Here is a 20972-nt window from a genome sequence, read left to right on the forward strand (position 1 = left end):
TGTATTCCGTGAGAATGACTGTCCCGCTCCTTCTTTTAGAGCGTCAGCTTTCTAAAGAGGACCCAGAGGAAAAAGACCCATATCAAGATGAGTAGGGCAGTTGGACTTCTGTCTGCTGACTGTGAACTGGCTGCTCCACCCACAGCAAGGCTACTTTGTATAAACACTTAGCAGAATAATCCAGAAAGGCATTTTTCTCTCCTGCTGGCTACTCTATAGACCTAAAAGGAATCTCTCCAGGGACTCCTGTCGTGGTCTAGTGGTTAGGACAGTGCTTTCACTGCTGGGGCCCAGGTTCAATCCCTGGTCGGGAAACTAAGATCCCCCACAAGTCTTGTGGTAAAACAAACAAACAAAAAGCTGGGGTGGGGGATATCTCCTGAGCAAAACAACCTGACCAGACCACCTACCACACCTCTGAAAACATTCTGTGACTTAAGACAACCAACAATTAACCACATGTTAAACTATGGGATTATAAAGGAAACAGAGGTGCTTTCAGGATTTTAAATACAGGTATCAACTCAATAAAGTCAGCATCCATCCAGGAGGGGCAGGATTCAGCCCAAACTCCTGGATCACGTGTCTTCATAGCCCTCAAGAGTCCTCCTCCAAGTGGGGCCGATTGTGAATGTGTAGCGGGACCAGGCTGGAGGGCAGAATTTGATTGAATTCATAGTGTGGGTACCACACTCACACGCCAGCTCATTTCCTGTTTTCACATGTGTCTACACCATGCAAGGATTTTTTTTTAGAAATCTGTTCAGCTTCACAGTATTTTTTTAATACACTGTATGTATTTTTAAAATACACTGTTTAGATAAACAGTCAGAAATTTTATAGATTGTTTTAATTATGTCCTTTTCCCATATAAAAATTCATTTTGTTTTGACTTTATCACGCTTTGTATGTTGTTTTTTCATGGCCCCTTGATAGTTGAGCCATTTTAAAGGAGAGATAAAAGCATAACTGCAGTATGATGAATAGACTACAACAGAGTTAACTGGAAACGATGCAGCTATTTTTCTCCCCGCATCATTTTAAAGTTCACTTTAGCTACATTCTTTGAAGCATCTCCCCAAGAACAAAGATATAACTAGTTTGTTACACAGCAATCAACTAGTTGGTTATATCAGCAGAAACATGCCTCTGTGTTTTAACTGCTGGAGATGAATACATATTTCTGAATCCAAGTGTAAATAGTTTTTGATCTACAGATTGCATGTTTCTCTCCTTTGCAAATGAAGGTGCCGTCTGAATGTAAGTATATATAAAAAGACAAAGTTTTTCTCAAAAAAGTTATTCAAATAGTCTCATGTCTTAATGTAGAGCAATGATAGATCAGAAAAGAAGGTACTATATGTTTAAGTGTCATCATTAATGCTGCATTTTTAAAGGTCAGAAATGGAAGTGAGAGCAGTTCGCCATTACTGGGCACATACTGTGGGACTCTGCTGCCAAATCCCATTTTCTCCCAGAGTCATGAACTATACCTTCGGTTTAAGAGTGATGGTGCAACTTCTGGTCGTGGATATGAAATTATCTGGACCTCTTCACCCTCTGGTAAGACACTGGCACTTTGTCAGGTCAAGTGATGCAGCCGAGAAAAACATACAGTGTCTCATAGAAAAGACAGTTAAAGGGACCTCATCTTTCTCCCCAATCTGTGTATTTGATCATTTTCTGTTAAAAATAGAGATTTTTAAAAAATGATGAAATTATAGATTTTAAAAATTCTACTTGTATTTATTATTTCTCTAAAGAATATATATCTACGTATGAGGCACAGATAAGGTGTAAAGATTTTGTAATTAGTTTATACATTGTGATTTTGTCCTATTTAAAAATTTTTTTATGTATTTATTCATTTCTGTTTGACTGTGCTGGGTATTTGTTACCATGAGGGCTTTTCTCTAGTTGTGGAGAGCGGAGGCTACTCTTCGTTGCGGGGTGTGGGCTTCTTGTTGGGGTTCTTTCTCTTGTTGTGAAGCGTGGGCTCTAGGGCACAGGCTTCGGTAATTGAGGTAGGCGGGCTCCGTAGTTGAAGCTCCTGGGCTCTAGAGCACAGGCTCAACTGTTGTGGTGCATGGGCTTAGTTGCTTCAAGGCATGTGGGATTTCCCAGACCAGGGAAACCGGTGTCTCCTACACTGGCAGGCAGATTCTTTACCACTGAGCCACCAGGGAAGTCAATTTTTGTCATATTTTTAACTTTTGGTTTGATCATCAAGGTGTACTTCTCTGAAAATTAAATAAAAGTTTGCCAAAAAGTTACGAACACATACTTGAGTACATCTACACAGCTGTGTTTCTTCGAGACCCTCTCATTTCTGGACAGTCCTGGAGATTAATGGCTCTTACAGGGCAGTGAGCACCTTCCTGCAGTTTGGGTTGGCTGTTTACTGATGAGTGAAGGAAATTTAAGTCATGTCAATACATTCAACTCAAGAAAGAAGGAATCCTTTTATGAAATGTCCCTGAAAATATCTAAAAGCTTTCAAAATAAGAATGTGGAAACGATTCGTTTAAATATCCCGAGTGACTATAAAAGGATTCTATCAAGACAATTGTGGATAATGATTTCTTGGTACCTGGACAAAAGTAAAAGATGATCTCTATGCCCTAATTTTACAGATAAAGAAATGAAACACCCAATTGATGAGTTGCCTTAAAAACGCACAGCCAGACTGTGGCAGAGGCAGGCCCAAACCCCCACTGGTCAGACACCCAGCTCTGTGCTCTTTAATTATGCTCTACAGTTTCTTCCTGCGTACAGTGTATCTGGATGCCCATGCCATCTGGTCTAAATCATGATAGATTTCCTGTGCAAACTGACAAACCGAAAAAATTAACACCGATACTTAAAAAGCTTTGGCTTTCTTTTTGGGAGAGAGGGGGAACTACCCTGGTGGTCCAGTGGTTAAGACATTGTGCTTCCACTGCAGGAGCTGTGGGTTCCAGTCCCTGGTCAGGGAACTAAGACCCCCACATGCCACACGACTTGGCCAAAAAAAGAAAAAAGAAAAAAAACTTTGACTTTTTAAGCATATCAGTCTTGGAGCTGTCAGTTCTATGCCTGGTAAAGTCACTTTTTTTTTAGTAAAGTAATTACTGCCTCAATGGACATGAGTTTGAGCAAACTCTGGGGGATGGTGAAGGACAGGGAAGCCCGGGGTGTTGCAGTCCATAGGGTCACAGAGAGTCAGACACGATTGAGCTACTGAACAAGCAACAAAAATGACAAATTACTGCCAAAACCTAAAATAAAACACCAGTTTCTGTGATCCTGCCCCAGAATTTCCCTTTTAATTTTACTTCACCCACATCATCACCAAGCCACTGCCTTTGAGTCAAAGTATTCGCGATCAATCCAAGTACCTATAACACCAAAGTACCCAAGATTGACTTCACTCTCTCCTGCAGTTACTTTATCAGGATCTTGCTTTTCCCACTGCATTCTCAACTCACTATTTCCAAAAAAACAGACCTGCAGGAAATCGGTCCTAAGTGGTGAGCTGCAGGGGAAGGAATATATGGTGGAGGTGGGGATGGAGGGGACAGGTGGTGATGGAGGAGAAGAATGTAGCCCATGAAGGCACAGGAAAAGGATTTCTGCCTCCACTTTTCCTGCAAGGAGTCTCAGCACCTTAGGAAAATGTGTCGCATTGTCTTAAGTGCACTAAAGCCCAGTGGATGGTTTCTGCTTGACTGAATCCAACTTCATGCTGCTGTTTCCTGGCAGGCTGTGGTGGGACTCTTTATGGAGACATTGGCTCGGTCACCAGCCCTGGCTATCCGGGCACTTACCCAAACAATACTCACTGTGAATGGGCCATCCTTGCTCCTGCTGGAAGACCGGTCACCGTCAGCTTTTACTTTATCAGCATCGACGATCCTGGAGAATGTGTCCAAAACTACCTCCTGCTCTACGATGGACCCGATGCTAATTCTCCATCCTCCGGGCCCTATTGTGGCGCAGTGAGTAGAACAAGCTTTTTAAAAAATCCAATTATCACTTTAAAATAATTAAAGTAGCTTTAAAGGGCATGTTTAAAAGCAGACATGCAATCACAGAGCACAACATACTTTTATTAATACAATGCTAATTCTCCATCCTCCGGGCCCTATTGTGGTGCAGTGAGTAGAACAAGCTTTTAAAAAAATCCAGTTATCACTTTAAAATAATTAAAATAGCTTTAAAGGGCATGTTTAAAGGCAGACATGCAATCACAGAGCACAACATACTTTTATTAATACAATTAATACATTGCCTTCTGGGAGAAGGCAATGGCATTCTACTCCAGTACTCTTGCCTGGAAAATCCCATGGACAGAGGAGCCTGGTAGGCTGCAGTCCTTGGAGTCGCTAAGAGTCGGGCATGACTGAGTGACTTTATTTTCACTTTTCACTTTTCACTTTCATGCATTGGAAAAGGAAATGGCAACCCACTCTAGTATTCTTGTCTGGAGAATCCCAGGGACAGAGGAGCCTGGTAGGTTGCCATCTCTGGGGTTGCACAGAGTCGGACACAACCGAAGTGACTTAGCAGTAGCAGCAGCAGGTTTCTGACTTTCCTGTTTATTTGGGGAGCACGAGTGCCACCTAGTGGAATTTTCATTAAATTAATAATGGTGGTAGTGGTAGTTTAGTCTCTATATCATGCCCGACTTTAGCCCACCAGGTTCCTCTGTCCTTGGGATTTGCCAGGTAAGAATACTGGAATGGGTTGCTATTTTCTCCTCTAGGGGATCTTCCCGACCCGGGGATGAAACCCAGGTCTTCTGCATTACAGGCAGATTCTTTACCGACCCAGCCACCGGTATTATTAACTGTTACCAAACTTGACTGTGCATCAAAATTACATATGCAGTTATTTAGCATCACAGACTTCCAGTCCCCACTCAGCTCATAATCAAAGTTTCTGGGGGAGCACCTGTGGCCTGCTGCTTTGTGGAAGTTCCATGTGTGGCTTAAAGGCACTGTCCAGGGTTGCCCATCCACGTTATTTCTGCATGACTAGAATTACAGTCTTATCTCTGTACCTGCGGGGGATCGGTCCCATGACCCCCCACAGATACCACATTCTCAGGTGCTCAGATCCCTTATAAAAACTGGCCTAGTGAGTACAGTCTGTCCCGCGGATTCTGTATCTAGAGGTTCTGTATCTGCTGGATTCTGTGGTTGGGTGAATCCGCGATGTGGAACCTGTCCTTACAGAGGCCTGACTGTATAGAAATGTTGGATGCCTGGCTCCATTCCATTCACCACTTGCTGAAAATTGTGGGAACTCTTTGAAGAAATTCACAGGGATATTAACAGTTGTCCTGGGGACTAAGAGTTTGTTTTTGTAAATATCAGATCTCCCCTCAGCCCTCCGTAGATTCTGATGTTGACTCAACATTGCTACATCCCCCCTCGCTGCCTTTTGTTTTATGTGCAAGTGGATGGATGTTTCCAGAGCTTCTGTGCGAGGGACGCATGACTGCTGATGAGAAGTTAGCAGTTTCTTACTGTTTCACTCTTTGCTCATTTATGCTTTCTGATCAAATTAACAGAGAATTGCCTCTGCTGGAAATCTAGAGTTTTTAGAATATAACTTACAGTTTATAAAATTGATTAATGGTATTATCAAAAATATTTTAAAAAATGACTTTTCTAAAACTCTGAGAATTCTCCCATATATTCCTCTAAACACTTTTGGGGAATATATTTCCATACACACATATTTTATCCTTTTCTGTGGTTTGGTTTTTTCCACTGACTGATACATCATTAACATCTTAACCATATCATTAGGTAAAGTGGGCTATCATATTTAATCACTGGGTGGTTTTTGGTTGCATGGGTGCAGCCTAATTTCTGGAACGAGGCTCCTCTAGTTTCTAGACAACACATCAATAAACTCTCTGGTAGGTCTGTCCCTATACATAGAGCTAATCATTGAGGGAGAAATTTGGGTCACCTGACTAGTGGATACTGTCTTGCAGTTATTTACAGGGGCCCACAGAAAAGAGATTCCCAGTAAATGAGTCACATGTCAGATTTGGAAGCTAACTAGGCCTTAGAAATTTAGTTGAGATTTGTAGGAATTCCCCAGGGGTCTAGTGATTAGGATTGGTGCTTTCAGTGCCATGGCCCAGGTTCGGTCCCTGCTGGGAAACTAAGATCCCACAGACTGCACTGTGCAGCCAAAAAGAAAGAAATAAATAAATTTGTGAAAATTTCAAAAAAAGATTATTTTCACAATATCTTTATGACTTTTTTTTTTTTTTTGGTTTTCAGTAACTTTCAAATATACAATCCCATTTGATCCCTGGACTTTGCAGATAAAAGAAAACTGAGGCACCGAGAGAGATTACTGCCATTTAAACCAATGTCACATTAAATTCAAGTCTTTAATTAGATATGTCTCCTTTTCTTAGCTATTGATGTTTGTAGTATTTTCCCAATTTTAAATTGTCTTTAGTAAATTTAGACCTAGTTTCAAGAGTGATTGTTTTATTTTTTAAAGATACCATTGATTTACTTAGTGTGTTAAGCCCAGCAGGGTCAGTGTATTTACAGAAAAACAGTGGGAGTCCCTCCTTGGATAGCTAATCATACAATCATTGGAACATGTTTTCTTTTATGATAATTGTCATTGCTCACCAGCATCTGACTTACAGAATCTGAACATCTAGAAGCATAAAAGAATGACAGGAAAGTAAGGAGGAGCTTAAATTTTTTTAAAGAGAAAGGAGTTTAAAATTTTTGTAATCTGCTCATACTAGTTTGTCAGCACAGAATAACAAGTAGAAATTGGGGAGCAGGTTGAAATGGAAAGATAAAATGTGTGCACACAGCAACTGTACCATTGTTGTATCCCTTGGTATCTCTTTTTAGGAAAAAGAATTCCTGTGCTGTGCTCACCTGAATACTTTACTGTCTTGGAAATAAGTCTGGTTGTTTTTTGTTTTTTTGTTTTTGATGACTCTGGGTAGGACTGAGGCAGGGGACCTGAGCAGAACCAGAGGAGCAGGGCCCCAGTCTGCAGCCTTGACCCTGTGTGATGTGCTTTGCTTCTGTACATGTTACTGACTTATTTCCTATGTGACCTCTCCCACTGGGATGTCAGCTTCATGAGAGCAGGACTTTTTGCATGTTTGGTTCATTTTTTTATATCCCTAGAAATGGCAACCCACTGCAGTGTTCTTGCCTGGAGAATCCCAGGGACGGGGGAGCCTGGTGGGCTGCTGTCTATGGGGTCACACAGAGTCGGACATGACTGAAGTGACTTAGCAGCAGTAGCAGTGCTAATAACTGGAGAAGGAAAGAGACCAATCTATTCACTCTTTCCACACACACACACAGACACACAGACACACAGACAGACACACACACACAGATACACATACAGAACTGTTCCCCCTTTTGTGTTTTTGGTTCATTTTTTTATATCCCTAGTGCTAATAATTGGAGAAGGAAAGAGACCCATCTACCCACTCTTTCTATGCACAAGATACACACACACACAACTGTTCCCCACAAAGGATATGAAAATCATCCCCCAAAGGAAAGTACAGGTGTTGGTGAAGGGAGTAATATACTTTATTCAGATGTTCATTTTAGTTGCAGACATAAGTTGTGTTTCCCATCAGAAAAATGAAAATTTCAATAAGAACTTGAATTGGAAATTGAAAGTTTAGTGACAGTTTTATTGAGATGCAATTCACATACCATAGAAATCATCTACTTAAAGGGTAAAATTCAATAACTTTTAGTCAGTTCCCAGAGCCACCAAGCTGTTGTCACTGTGCTTGATTTTAGAACATTCTTGCACTCCAGAAGGAAACCCTGTATCCATTAGCAGTCACTCCCCATTGCTCCTTACCCCCAACCCCCAGCAATATTCTTGTGTAAAGTCTCTACATTAATACTTAGCAAGATCACTTCTAGACACATATGCAGGTTTACTGAAAATTCTAGAAGGCTTCTTTATGTTGTACTTCTTTACTACATCTGACATTTCTGAGAAAATGTTCAAATTTGTGAAATATATAACTTGTTACTTCTCTCTTTTTTTTTTTCCAATTTTAGGACACTGATATAGCTCCCTTTGTGGCCTCATCACATCGTGTCTTCATAAAATTTCACGCAGAATATGCGGCCCGACCATCAGCGCTCCGGTTAACCTGGGCCAGCTAGCCAGTGAGGCCGGGTCTGCCCAGCACCTTGGATTTTCTGCAGAGGCTGGACCCTCCGGCCTCACGCTGGACAGGATACCTGACCCTCTGCCTGTGCCACTGAGAATAATCTGAACTTTTATGTGTTTCATCAAAGTACACGTGGAATCAACATTTGCACTTATTTTTTGATTGCAGAAACATAGCTTCTTTAGTATTTTGATCTGAAAATTTCTCGAATCCCTTAAAGGGTTGGAAATGATTATGGCCTGTGTGCTGTACATTTTCAGAAGTTAATTAAAGAGAAGTATGGTTTTCTCTGTGAATGTCAAATTGGGGGTGATAAACGTTACTGAAATCTCAACAGTAGTGCGGCATGTTCTTTTTAACTCACTGAAATTTATCTTTCACTGTAGGTCTGTGTAAAACTTCAAGTTGAATAGTTCTATTTTGACAAAGTGTATGCCTCATTCAGGATAGGAACTCCAGAGCCAAGTTGCCTGAATTTTAGCCTTTCCAGCAACTTCCTTAACTCTCCGGCCCAGCTTCCCTATGTGCCATGGTTGTCTATTTGGAGTTTAACTACACGAGATGTGAAGTTATACCTAGTTAGGAATGCTTTGATCAAGTATTCTGCTATTTTAAATCCAGAGACATTAGGTTAAAAATACAAAGTTAAGTCTTATGAAGAACATGGACCAAATGAATGAAAGACATTATCAAATGTGTTACTTCATCTTCCTCTGCTACTCAAATGCCAGGGGAATGATACCTGCACAGACTACAGAGGCCCCTAAATGAGACAGTCTCACCTTAGCTCTATCATGGGTGGATACATCAACTTTGTGGATGACTCTATTGGAAAGAATGGTGAACATGATGAAGAGACCATCAAACCCAAGTTCTTGACAAAGCTGGAACAATGGACTGAAACTCTCAAGATGAAATTTGATGGGAATAGATACAAGATTTAGCTTTTTTACCTAAAAATGAATCACAGAGATACAGAATTTGGAGAAAGTTGAACATAACCTATGAAATAGTAGTTTTATCTGAAAGGAAGATTAGCATATGCAGCTGTCAAACAGTAAGAGATGATCAGATTGGTGATTGCATCATTAGAGGCACGGCGTCTACAAAAGTCATTTTTAAAGAGTTATTTCTAGGAGGCATGTGAGCATATTCAGAAAGTGCATCTACCAAGCAAAGACAGAATAGTCAATCTTAGTATGTAATTTTTAAACTAAAAACAGGAAATAAGAACGTTTTCTCCCATTCTGTAGGCCATAAATGGAATCCAACAACAACAACATAAAATGAATGGGCTTGAAGAGTGGATGAGGGCCAGTCTTACTTGGAAGTAAATGGAGCTCAGGAGTCAGGGGAGCCAGGCTTCCACCCACCATGTGATCTTTTCTCCTCTTCTTGTCTGTCTCCCTAAAGGGCTGGACCTTAGTGGGAAGAACTGAGCATCTGCCTTTTGGTCTTCAAGGTTAAGTTAGCCGTCACTGGACAGAGTCACGCTCATCTGACCTTTAGGGAACTGCCTGAGATAAGTCAGCCAGAGGCCACCACAGGCCTGGGATCTCCTGGCACTTCAAGCACCTGTGAAGAAAACCCCAGGGATGGATGGGCCAGTGTTGGTTTGGGGCTGGGTGATGCCTGGGTTACTCCTACTTGTCATCATCTCCTAAATTTCAACTCTATTTTATTAGTCAATGGAATTTGTTAAAAATCCACCACATTCTCTTCAAGGGAATAGTAACATAATTAATTTTATTAAGAAAAAGGAGAACTCACATCAGTAGCATTTGCTTTATGCCAGGCATTCTCTCATCACTCATGGAAATCTAAGAGCAATCACCTCTGTTTTACAGTTGAGGAAAACGAGGGAGGAATAAGTCTGTAAAATCTCAGTGATGGAATGGTGATTTTAACCTCAGCAACCACCCAAGAAAGTGCCTCCTATCCAGCCAGAAGGATTAAGTGTGAACGTATTAAGTATGACAGCCTGACTATCTTCATAGATCTAGTGACATTATTTAAAAATATGGCCTGAAAATTTTTTGATGCAATTGCTGTTATTGTAGTAAAAATGTAGAGATTACACTGAGTCAAAGGTAGTGTTAAAGGAAGAAAATGTCTTACTTATTGAGACTTCAGATCACTCCATGGCTACTATTTAATGGGAAAGTTATTGGAAGAAACATGGTATTATAATTTTTGGATATTAATGAGAAATTGGCTTTTCAAATTTTAATTTCATACCTTTATATGTTTCTTTGTAAGCAGTTTATTATAAACACAGTTTAGAGACTACAAAATGCATTTTAAAATGATTTATTTATTTTTGGCTGTTCTGGGTCTTCCTTGCTCTGTGGACTTCTCTCTAATTGAGGTGGGCGGGGGCTACTCTTTAGCTGCACCATGTGGGCTTCTCACTGTGGTGGCTTGTCTTGTTGCGGGGTGCGGGCTCTGTTACAGCGCAGGCTCAGTGGCTGTGGCACACGGCCTTAGTTGCTCTGAGACATGTATAATCTTCCCAGACTAGGGACTGAGCCCTTGACTCCTGCATTGGCAGGCAGATTCTTTACCACTGAGCCACCAAGGAAGCCCCCACAAAAGGCATTTTCAAAATGAATGACTTATATAGTAATTTACTTGAATTTTACCCATTGCTTTGTAGTCCGGGGTGCTGATACCGAGCAGGAAGCTGTGGGGCTTCTGGGCCTTTCTGTGTCAGGTGTTTCTTGATTACAGAAAATAGGCTTCAATCATGGCCTCCATGACCCTCCCTATGCTCCAAGGAGCAGGTTCAAATAGTTGCTAATTAGGGGAGAGAGGGATGCGGAGACTCTCTCTCTGCCAAGAGACAGGCAAGGAACTGTCAAGAAACAATAGTGTAGCCCTGGTCCACCAGGTGGGAGAAATTAGCGGTAAGCTCCCTCAAGCCCGTGAACCCTAGACTGCTTGGAACCGGAAGGTTGATGACGCTGACTCCCCTCCACCTCACCACCAGCCAATCACGAGAATGTCCAGGAGCAGATCACACCCTCTTTGAACCATTCCTGTTCCTCACTACACCCTGTAGGTTGGGACAGTTGATTTTTTTAAAATGACTTAATTTATTTGACTTGGAGGATAATTACTTTACAATATTGTGGTGGGTTTTGCCATACATTGACATGAATCATGCACATGTGGGACCCAGTTTTGAGGGCATTAGCCTGCTCTTCTCCCTTCTGCCTGGCAAAACAGTAAAGCTTTTCTACTTCACCCAAAACTCTGTCTTCAAGAATTAATTTGGTGTTGGGGTACAGAGGCTGGATTCAGCTTCAGTACCTCGGGGAACCAGGCATCCCCCTTGATTGTCCTTGACTGACCCACTCTGGGGGCTCACAGGCAGGGGTAGAACCTTCCCTCCAGAGGAGAATGAGGCATAGACTGTAAGCGTGGTGCACTTGCCAGTGACTCTGCAGAGGCATTTCAGCTCTGATAAATGCTTTTCCTTGCAGGAATAGTGACCTAATTTGCAGGGCCCCTGGCTCAAAAAGTGTTAAACATCTCAAGCTGGTGACATCAGAACAAGAAACTAACTGTGGAGCCTATTTAAGCCTGGAGTTTTCTGACACTGTGTACAGTTTGCGTATCCAGGAAGCCGGTCCTGTTTCCATGTTATAAAAATATGGAACTTAGGGACACATTTCATTAAGAATTGTACTGGTGAAAAGTGCAAAGAATGGAAGAAGGTTATAAGGGAGTGAAAACGAATTTCTGGAAAATTGGAAGTGAATGCAAACATGGGGAAGCAGCCTTGTGAGGACCATCTTCTAACCTATGAAGAAATTTAACAAATAGCCCAGGAAAATTAATGATGACCTAAGAGGGAAAAAATACACATCAACAATAGAGGAGGAAGTAGAGCATACCAGCTAGTTAGGAAAATCAGCTCAGGTTTCATGCTGCAATACAAAAGGAAAACCAGGAGTCAGCAGACAGAGGAAAAGTTACAGCAGCCAGAATGGGAACAAACTAGATAAACTAACAAAAAATGGGACATGAGGAAACACTTTAGTAAACAGAAGATTTAAAAATTGCTATCCTCAGAGATATTTGAGAAGAGTGTGCATTCATGAAACAAAAGCAGGGCACTATTAAACAAGGAGGGCTTAAGAAGCATATTTCATTAATAGTCAAAACAACTTTAAAAAATTTAATAGCTTAAAAAATTTCATATCTTTGCAAGATAAAACAGATAAAATCTTCCAGAACGTTAGTTAAAAAGTGTGTGTGTGTGTGTGTGTGTGTGTGTAGGGGGGAGTGTTAAATATATGAGGGGGGAAAAAAAAACCAGCTACTGAAAACTGGCCCAGGAAGCTGCCATATGAAAAGATTTCCAAGTGTGATAAATCATAGAAAATGGTAGGAAATTTCAAAAGAATTAACTGAAAACAATTTCCAGAGAGAAAGAAATGAATCATCCTCTGAAAACAACCCAATGAGCACTGAACAGATTAAACAAAAAAAGAGCTTCCATCAGAGAGATTATGGTGATGAATAATAAAAAGATTACAAATGCTTCTCAAGGGAAAAAAATAGTTTTCTGCAAAGATTTAAGGAGACGTTTCTGGGCATCAACATTGAAAGCAGAAGTCACTGGAACTATGCCACTGAGATTTAAGAGAAACTGATTTTGAACCTAGAATTCCATGCGGGGCATGGGCAGAAAAAGGACATTTAAAAACAAGCAACTACTTAACATTTGTGCCTCTTATACATTCTTTTTAGAGAAGGTTACTTGAGAATAGTTACTTAGCAAGGTGACTAGGAGAAATGGCTATTTAAACCCAGGAACCAAGTTTAAAAAAGTTAGTCTCTCAGCTGGAAGGACAAAGAATCAGTCCATGTTACAGCAGTATATTAGTAGGTTCCTAAAGTCTTCAGGAAGAATCCACTATGTTTTAAACAGTGGAGAGTAATGAAAAGCTTAAGGTTTTAAGAAGAAAAAAAAAATTCTAGTTTAAAAAAACCCACAAAATTGTTCGAGGAAATCATCATTCAACAGAAAGCAAACTAAGCTAGGACATAGCATAAGAACACAGGGGTCACGTATTTATCATATGTCTATTCCCTGTCCTGTGACTCAAGGCTCCATGTTGCGACCTGGAGGCCAGGGACACACAGACCATCAGGCAATTCTTGCTTTCTGGAGCTCAAAATGTACGGTGAGGTACAAGTGTGGGGAAAGGATTCAGGATAGCAACTTCCAGTAAACTAAAGAAGTAGCACACTGAGAGAATATTGACTTGTCACTTGTCCCTGATCCAGCCTGAACCCCGGCCCAAACTTCCCTAATTCCGCCCACAGCACTCCGGCTTCCATCTACAAATTGAGCCTGCGCACGCGCCGGCTTCTTTCCGATCGAAAGCCTAATCTGGGGGGCGGGGCACTAACCACGGGCGGAGTCTCCAGGCCGAACAGCATACATGATTGGCTAGCCGCAGGGCACGCATTCTTTTATGGGCGGAGCCTCGCCCTGAGCCACGTCTAGTAAGCAGTTCTCCTAATTAGGGAAGGGCCGGGCGCGGGCGGGGCCTGGAGTTGCTAGCGGTCCGATGTGCGCCTGCGCGGAGTGCCGGGACAGGGCGTGTTCCTCGTTTGGGTGCTCGTTTTGCACCGACCGAGTGCATCTCTCGCCGGCTACCGGAGTGAGCCCTGCAGAAGTCTGTAGTTTCTAACTGTTAGGTGCAGCCCTCCGCAGTGAGTGTGTGTGTGGTTGCAGTTGTGTTTGCTTCTCTCTCCGCGGCGCGAATAGTGCTGGACCCTCCCCACTTCTCTGTCCCTCGCTCCCCACCCCCATCCTCGTTCCCAGACCCTGCTCGCCGCTGCCCACTTCCCAAGACCTGGGGAAAACTGGAGAGTGCCAGCCGGGGGCTCCCTCATTTCTCTCCCTGCACGCTTCTGGCCGTCGCCCACGTGCTTTGTTGTTGTTTGGTACAGGTCATGTCCAAGTCTCTGAAAAAGTTGGTGGAAGAGAGCCGGGAGAAGAACCAGCCGGAAGTGGACATGAGTGACCGGGGCATCTCTAACATGCTGGACGTCAACGGCCTGTGTAAGTTCTCCGGAGGGCCTTCCTCTCGGAGAGGGTGGGTTTATCCCTTTAACAAGTAACTGTTGGTGGCAGTGCGAGACATTCGGATGGTTTCCACCCCAGCTGGTGCTTGTAAAGGGCACTTGTTTAGGGCTTAGCTCGGAATGCTTGCAATCAAATTTGTTCTCTCAGCTGGAAAACGGGCACGAGAGCCAGGTTAAGAATCACACGGACTTGTAGCTGCTGGATCTCATCATTTGTCCATGCTGATTGATGTTTTTGGGTGGATTTTCCAGTTTACTAAATAGCCACTTGGTGGTTTTTTTTTTAATAATTTTTATTGGAGCATAGCTGATTTATAATGTACTGGTTTCTGCTGTACAGCAAAGTGATTCAGTTATACAGATACATACACCCACCCTTTTTTAGATTCTGTTCCCATGTAAGTTATTGTACTAAATAGAGTTCTCTGTGCTATACAGTAGGTCCTTATTAGTTGTCTTATACATAGTAGTGAGTATATGTCAAACCCAATTTCCCAGTTTTCCTCCGCTTCCCCCTTGGGGGCGTTTTCTACATCTGTGATTCCGTTTTGTAAATAGGTTCATTTGTATCATTTTTTTTTTTTTAGATTTCGCATAAAATTGCTATCAGATGATATTTGTCTTTCTCTGTTTGACTTCACTCAGTGTCTATCAATGGTTCACCATAAATCACATTATTTCATTCTCTTTCATGGCAGAGTAGTATTCCATTGTATATATGTATCACATTTTTATCCATTCATCTCTCAATGGACATTTAGGTTGCTTCCATGTCCTGGCTATTATACACAGTGCTGAACATTGTATCCTTTTGAAACATGTTTTTCTCTAGTTATAAGCCCAGAAGCGGGATTGCTGGATCATATGGTAGCTCAATTTTTAGCTTTATAAGGACCCTCCATACTGTTCTCTGTAGTCCCTCTGTCAATTTACATTCCCACTAGCAGTGTAGGTGGGTTCCCTTTTCTCTACACCCTCTCCAGCATTTATTGTTTGTAGACATTTTGATGATGGCAATTCTGATCAGCATGAGGTGATACCTCATTGTAGTTTTGGTTTGCATGTCTCTAATAATTAGTGATATTGGGCATCTTTTCATGTGTCACTTGGTTTTTTAATGGGAAATTATTTCTGAATCATTTTCCATTCTTTTTTTCCACATGAAAGTTACATGATAAGTAAGTTAAGCATTTCTTGACTCATTATCTTTTTCTATTTTTTTTCTTCTGACTTCGTTCAGGCTTTTGTTTCTTCTTCCTGTGCTATTGTGCTGTCTTCCTTACGTTCCCTCTTATCTCCACTTTCGCTGCCCTTGTACTGCCCTTAAGTTTTTATTTTGTATTGGAGTATAGCCGATTAATAATGTTGTGATAGTTTCAGGTGGACAGCAAAGGAACTCAATGATACATTTACGTGTATCCATTCTCCCCCCAATTCCCCTCCCATCCAGGCTGCCACATAACATTGAGCAGAGTTCCCTGTGCTACACAGTAGGTCCTTTTTGGTTACCCATTTTAAATATAGCAGAGTATACAGGCCAATCTCAGACTCCTATCTATCTCTTTCCGCATCCTTCCCTCTAACTGCCCCTGTACTTTAAACACTGTATTGCTTTCAGTGTTATTTTCCTATAACAGGCATTTTATTGCAACTCTCTCCTGTAAACCAGGGATTGCAATCTCAGATGCCTTCAGGTTTGTGCCTTGGACAGAGATCAAGGTTGGTGTCATTGATATATCTCTATAGAAGGCTGTAGGTGATTTGCATTCGATAGTCCTTCGGAAGACACCTGCCATGAAGGTTAGCATCTCAGCCTCCTGTAATGTGTTGACTTCTCAGTGGTGTGGCTTCTTGGTAGCAGCAACAGAGCAGTGGTCTCAGGTGCTGAACTGATTGATGGTTGGGAACATCGATGTTTCTGGCCCTGCCCTGCAGGGTCACAGCAGTCATTGGGCACACAGCAGCGTCAGAAGAAGATGCTGAGGCGCAAGCAGGGGGCCCGGCTCAGCTGTGCCCTTGGCCCCGCAGCTCTCTGCTCCTCAGGATGTCTCTCTCATGGGCTTGAAAAAAGGTTGCTCTCACTAGAGGAACTTTGTACTCCTCAGCTTTGAAGAGGGCTCTCTGTGTTATATTTGTAAGTCAGGAGAGTGGTGGAGCTATTCCAGTTCAGTTGTTTTATCTCTTTGAAGCCTTGGCTTGTATTGAAGAAGAAAAGATAGCCACTTGCTTCCTGAAAAAGCTGCTTCCGGTGTAATATTAGGTGCTGAAAGGCAAGGTCATTCTTAACATTTTCCCGGAGAAGTCACTTCAGGAAGAGCAAGAGTGCCTCTTGGGGAGTTTAGTGGCAGTGAATTTGGACACTTGGCCTCCATCCTCTGGAGTGGGCTAAACTTTTTTTTTTTTTTTTTTTTGGGCTAAACTTAAGAAGTGACTGCTTTCTGCAAAAAACTCCCTGACTTCTGGAGTCTGGAGGGTCCCAGGATGCCTTCAGGACCCCACCCTCCACTGGGGCTCAGTGGTCAGTATTGTACAGAATGTTTACTCCATGTACTTTAATATCTTAGATATTAAAATATTTGGCATGATCATGTTAGCTGTACAATAAGGATTCCCATAGTTTTTTGCTTATAAAATTTTGACTGTAATCATGAGGTTTTACTTATTATTTTTTTTGAATTTATTTTGTGCGTTCAGCTTGTGGGATCTTACTTCCCCGACCAGGGATTAAACCCAGGCACAGCTGTGAAAATGCCAGGTCCTAACCGCTGAACTGCGGGGGAGGTCCCCAAGGTTTTATGTGCTAGTTTGAAGATTGAACCCAGGAACAGCTTATTTCCATGGACAGAGAATGGTTATTGTATCTCAAGCTTTCCCTTCATTATATTTTTCAGCTATTATTTCTATTTAGTTGTTTTTGCCGTACTGTGTGGCATATGGGCTCTTAGTTTCCGAGCAGATCCATGCCCCTGCAGTGGGAGTGCAGAGTCTTAGCCACTGGACCACCAGGGAAGTCCTCTCTTTGTTATCTTTACTTTAATTTCTCTAAGAGTAGGAATTAAGCTTTGAATCTAAGAGTGGCTGTTGTGTACTTATTCTAAGCATAGGAAATCGGCTTTGTTGCTGCTTAGAAATTTGTCTTATAAACGCAGCACCTTCCTTGCTTCAAGGCAGTAAGTTGCCTTTCAAAGATGCAACTTTGGAGTTGAGGTACCAAAAGCTTTCTGATAAGAAAACTTCCTAGGCTGGAGACAGACATCAGCCAGGTTTTAGAGTTTTCTGTCAGTCCAGCTGGGTTCTGGGGATGGTCAGATCTGACCCTGAGAGGCAGACATGGTCCAGTGCTTACAAGTGGGGCCTTGGAGCCGAATAGACTGGGTTCAGGTTGTCCATCTTATTACTGTGTTGGAGAAACGACTTAACCTTTCTGAGCCTCGAGTGCCTCATCATTAGATGGAAACATAAGTACAGGTGGCGCTAGTGGTAAAGAACCTACCTGCCAGAGCAGGAGATGTAAGAGCTAAGGGTTCGATCCCTAGGTCAGAAGACCCCCTGGAGGAGGGCATGGCAGCCACTCCAGTATTCTTGCCTGGGGAATCCCCATGGACAGAGGAGCCTGGGCAGCTACAGTTCATAGGGTCGCAAAGAGTCGCACATGACTGAAGGGACTTAGCACAGAATAGCCCAAGTACCCACTTGGCACTGGTTTAGCCCTGCGTGCATGGCTTCATGTCAAGTGCTTAGCACCGAGCCCAGTACTGAGTACACAGTGACTATTAAGTGTTCATACGAATGTCCAGAGAGAGTGTGTAAGCCTCGGATATAACCAGTCCCAACACAGTCGATGGTCTGAACCAAGAATAGCCTGGTTAGGCAGACAAGGTAAGACATCTGTGTGTGTTACGTGTTGATGTTTTCTGTGCAGCTTAATGGAATCCGGTGTGTTTTAGCCCTTTGGGTGGGGTTTTCAGGGATTTCCATATCTCTGAAATGATCCCTCATTTTCTTTTATTTTTTTAAACCTTTTATTTTTATGGCCACACCACACGGCATGTGGGATCTTAGTTGCCTGACCAGGGATTGAACCTTCAACCCCTGCAGTGGAAGTACGGAGTCTTAACTACCAGGGGAGTCCCTCATTTTATTTCTTTTCCTTTTTTTTTTTTTTTCTGCATGGCATGTAATCACACACGTTCTCCGTAAAGCTTCCAGGAGGAATGGTATAATTTTGTACTTTTTATTAAAGAGATTTCATGAGGAAACCCTCTCCCATGCAGCAACTCTTCACCTGGATGATAAAGTTACTCTTGAAGGGCTCTGTAATCAGCTTCCTAGAAGTCTCAGGAGCCAGACAGACTGTTTTTCATTTCTTTTAAGGCTTTTGTGACTTTTTAATCTCTTCACATTTATTGCATTCTGGGTGTCAGACTTTTATCAGGTTTTTTTTTTTCCCACCCCAGCTAGGACTTAAATATCTCTCAGATAAATTTTAAAAGAAAAAATTCAACCGCCTGTGAGGGAATTGTTTTTCTAAAGGAGTCTACAAAAGAATCAACAGATGTAATCCTGGCTTGGTTATCTGGAGGAGTTGTTAACCCAGGAATGTGGTGCCTGTTGGGGATTTTCATTGTGATAGGACTATTTAAATTTTATTTATTTTTTACTTTTACATTTTGTCTGAGACATTGGCATACAGGATCTTAGTTCCCTGACTTGGGATTGAACCTCTGCCCCCGGCCGTGGAAGCATGGAGTCCTAACCATTGCAGTACCGGGGAATTCTATTATTAGTATTTAAAAATGTGTTTTATCTATGATGGTGTAAAAACTGCAAAACAGCATCTCTTTAGTTTCTGAGATTCTCGGTGGTGGCCTCGCCCAGCTAGTCTCGCTGTCACAAATCCCGGGAAAGGTGAGGTGGGCCCACAGAGCGTGACAAGTCAGCAGCGAAATAAGTGACCACACATGGCAAGTGCAGGGCCATAGACACTGAAGGAGTCGCTGAGGGGGCAGCAGGCGTTTCACAGGATTTTGATTGTGATGGGCTTGGGTCTGTTGAGCATAAGAGGTGGATATCAAAACCATTGGCAGTTTTTCAGTTAATAATTAAAATATTATTTGCCATCAAGTATTGAGTGTATTTTTTTTCATGATAGTATGTAAATCGAGTCTCTCTGGAACTTTCTTCCTTACTGATGCTCTAAATTATCCAGTGATGAATTAATATGTGCTCTTCTAAGAAAACTGTAGGCTATTTAATAGATCAGAAGTAGATTGTCACCGTAAGAAACCATAACGTCCACTGCTTTGCCTTTTTGCTGCTGCTGCTAAGTCGCTTCGGTCGTGTCCGACTCTATGCGACCCCATAGATGGCAGCCCACCAGGCTCCCCCGTCCCTGGGATTCTCCAGGCAAGAACACTGGAGTGGGTTGCCATTTCCTTCTCCAATGCGTTAAAGTGAAAAGTGAAAGTGAAGTCGCTCAGTTGTGTCCAACTCTTAGCGACCCCATGGACTGCAGCCCACCAGGCTCCTCCATCCATGGGATTTTCCAGGCAAGAGTACTGGAGTGGGGTGCCATTGATTGTGAAAACCAGTGCTAGAATTGATAAGAGTAGTACTTGAAAACCAGACCTCATCTCTCCCTTCCCTAAATGTACATGAGCCTGGTTTAAAGAAAACCTAGTCTAAATATAACAAGATCCACTATCATAGAGCAGAAGCTAGAGGTGGTATTTTTACATTGCGTAAAGGTCTGTTGCTTCTTTGAATAACAAGTCTGCACAGGTTGGTTGGTTGGTTTCAGCCGAAGAGCATAAAAATGTTGGAAGAGCAGTCCATGTAGAGCACGTGCCTGGCCAATAGGGGGCAGTGCCGAGCCTCTGCATTTTGCTCCAGGTCCTCAGAAGACTAAATACAGCCTCTCCTGCCCCAGTGTCCACTGCCACCTGGGCCCTTGCTTCCTCCCTCCTCATCACGTCTCTTTCTTCAGGTCAGGAGATCCCTTCGTTTATGTCACTTGATCTGTGAAGCTCACGCTTTGAGAAACCTCCAGGCAGTTTGTTATGAACTGTCTGGCCCAGAGCATCGTTGATGCTGGCTTGTGAACTGCCTTGTGGACCTGGAGTCTCCTCTGACAGCACAGAGTCTTCTGGACAGAGAGCTGCTGATCAGTCAGCGTGTTTCCCAGTGAAAGATGGGAGCGAAATGGAATTTGCTGGGTCCCTTTCTGGCAGATTTCATCAGTGTGTGATGCTAAACAGTGTAAAACAGTGTTTTGGATTTGAGGCGTCAATAAAGCCCCAAAGATAAATGATAGCATAACATCGTCTGCTTTATTAGTCTGCTAGGGCTACCACAGGGATACTTTGGCCACCAGATGTGAAGAGCCGGCTCACTGGAAAAGACCCTGATGCTGGGAAAGATTGAAGGCAGGAGGAGGAGGGGATGACAGAGGATGAGATGGCTGGATGGCATCACTGACTCAATGGACATGAGTTTGAGCAAACTCTGGGAACTAGTGAAGGACAGGGAAGCCCGGTGTGCTGTAGTCCATGGGGTCACAGAGAGCTGAACACGACTGAAGAGCAACAACAGGGCTGCCATATAGCACACTGCAGACCAAGGGGCTTCAGCAACAGATGGTGATTGTTCTTAGTTTTGGAGGCCAGACGTCTCAGGT

General features: G+C 42.6%; 2 protein-coding genes across 2 annotated transcripts in view; both read left to right on the plus strand.

Annotated features, from left to right (window-relative positions):
* CUBN (cubilin) overlaps window positions 1-8525 on the plus strand; it is a 263097-nt gene extending 254572 nt beyond the window's left edge. Inside the window, exons 65-67 of the mRNA XM_040248967.1 lie at window positions 1398-1563; window positions 3742-3977; window positions 8076-8525. Coding sequence (XP_040104901.1) covers window positions 1398-1563; window positions 3742-3977; window positions 8076-8183 — 510 coding nt within the window. The 3' untranslated portion in view covers window positions 8184-8525. The remainder of the gene's footprint in view (window positions 1-1397; window positions 1564-3741; window positions 3978-8075) is intronic.
* Window positions 8526-13730: 5205 nt separating this feature from the next.
* The window catches only part of RSU1 (Ras suppressor protein 1), a 199405-nt gene continuing 192163 nt past the window's right edge, over window positions 13731-20972 (plus strand). Inside the window, exons 1-2 of the mRNA XM_040248968.1 lie at window positions 13731-13921; window positions 14162-14273. Of these exons, the coding sequence (XP_040104902.1) occupies window positions 14165-14273 (109 nt within the window). The 5' untranslated portion in view covers window positions 13731-13921; window positions 14162-14164. The remainder of the gene's footprint in view (window positions 13922-14161; window positions 14274-20972) is intronic.

This window comes from Oryx dammah, unplaced genomic scaffold, assembly GCF_014754425.2.
Source record: "Oryx dammah isolate SB20612 unplaced genomic scaffold, SCBI_Odam_1.1 HiC_scaffold_10, whole genome shotgun sequence".
Taxonomy (NCBI): Eukaryota; Metazoa; Chordata; class Mammalia; order Artiodactyla; family Bovidae; genus Oryx; species Oryx dammah.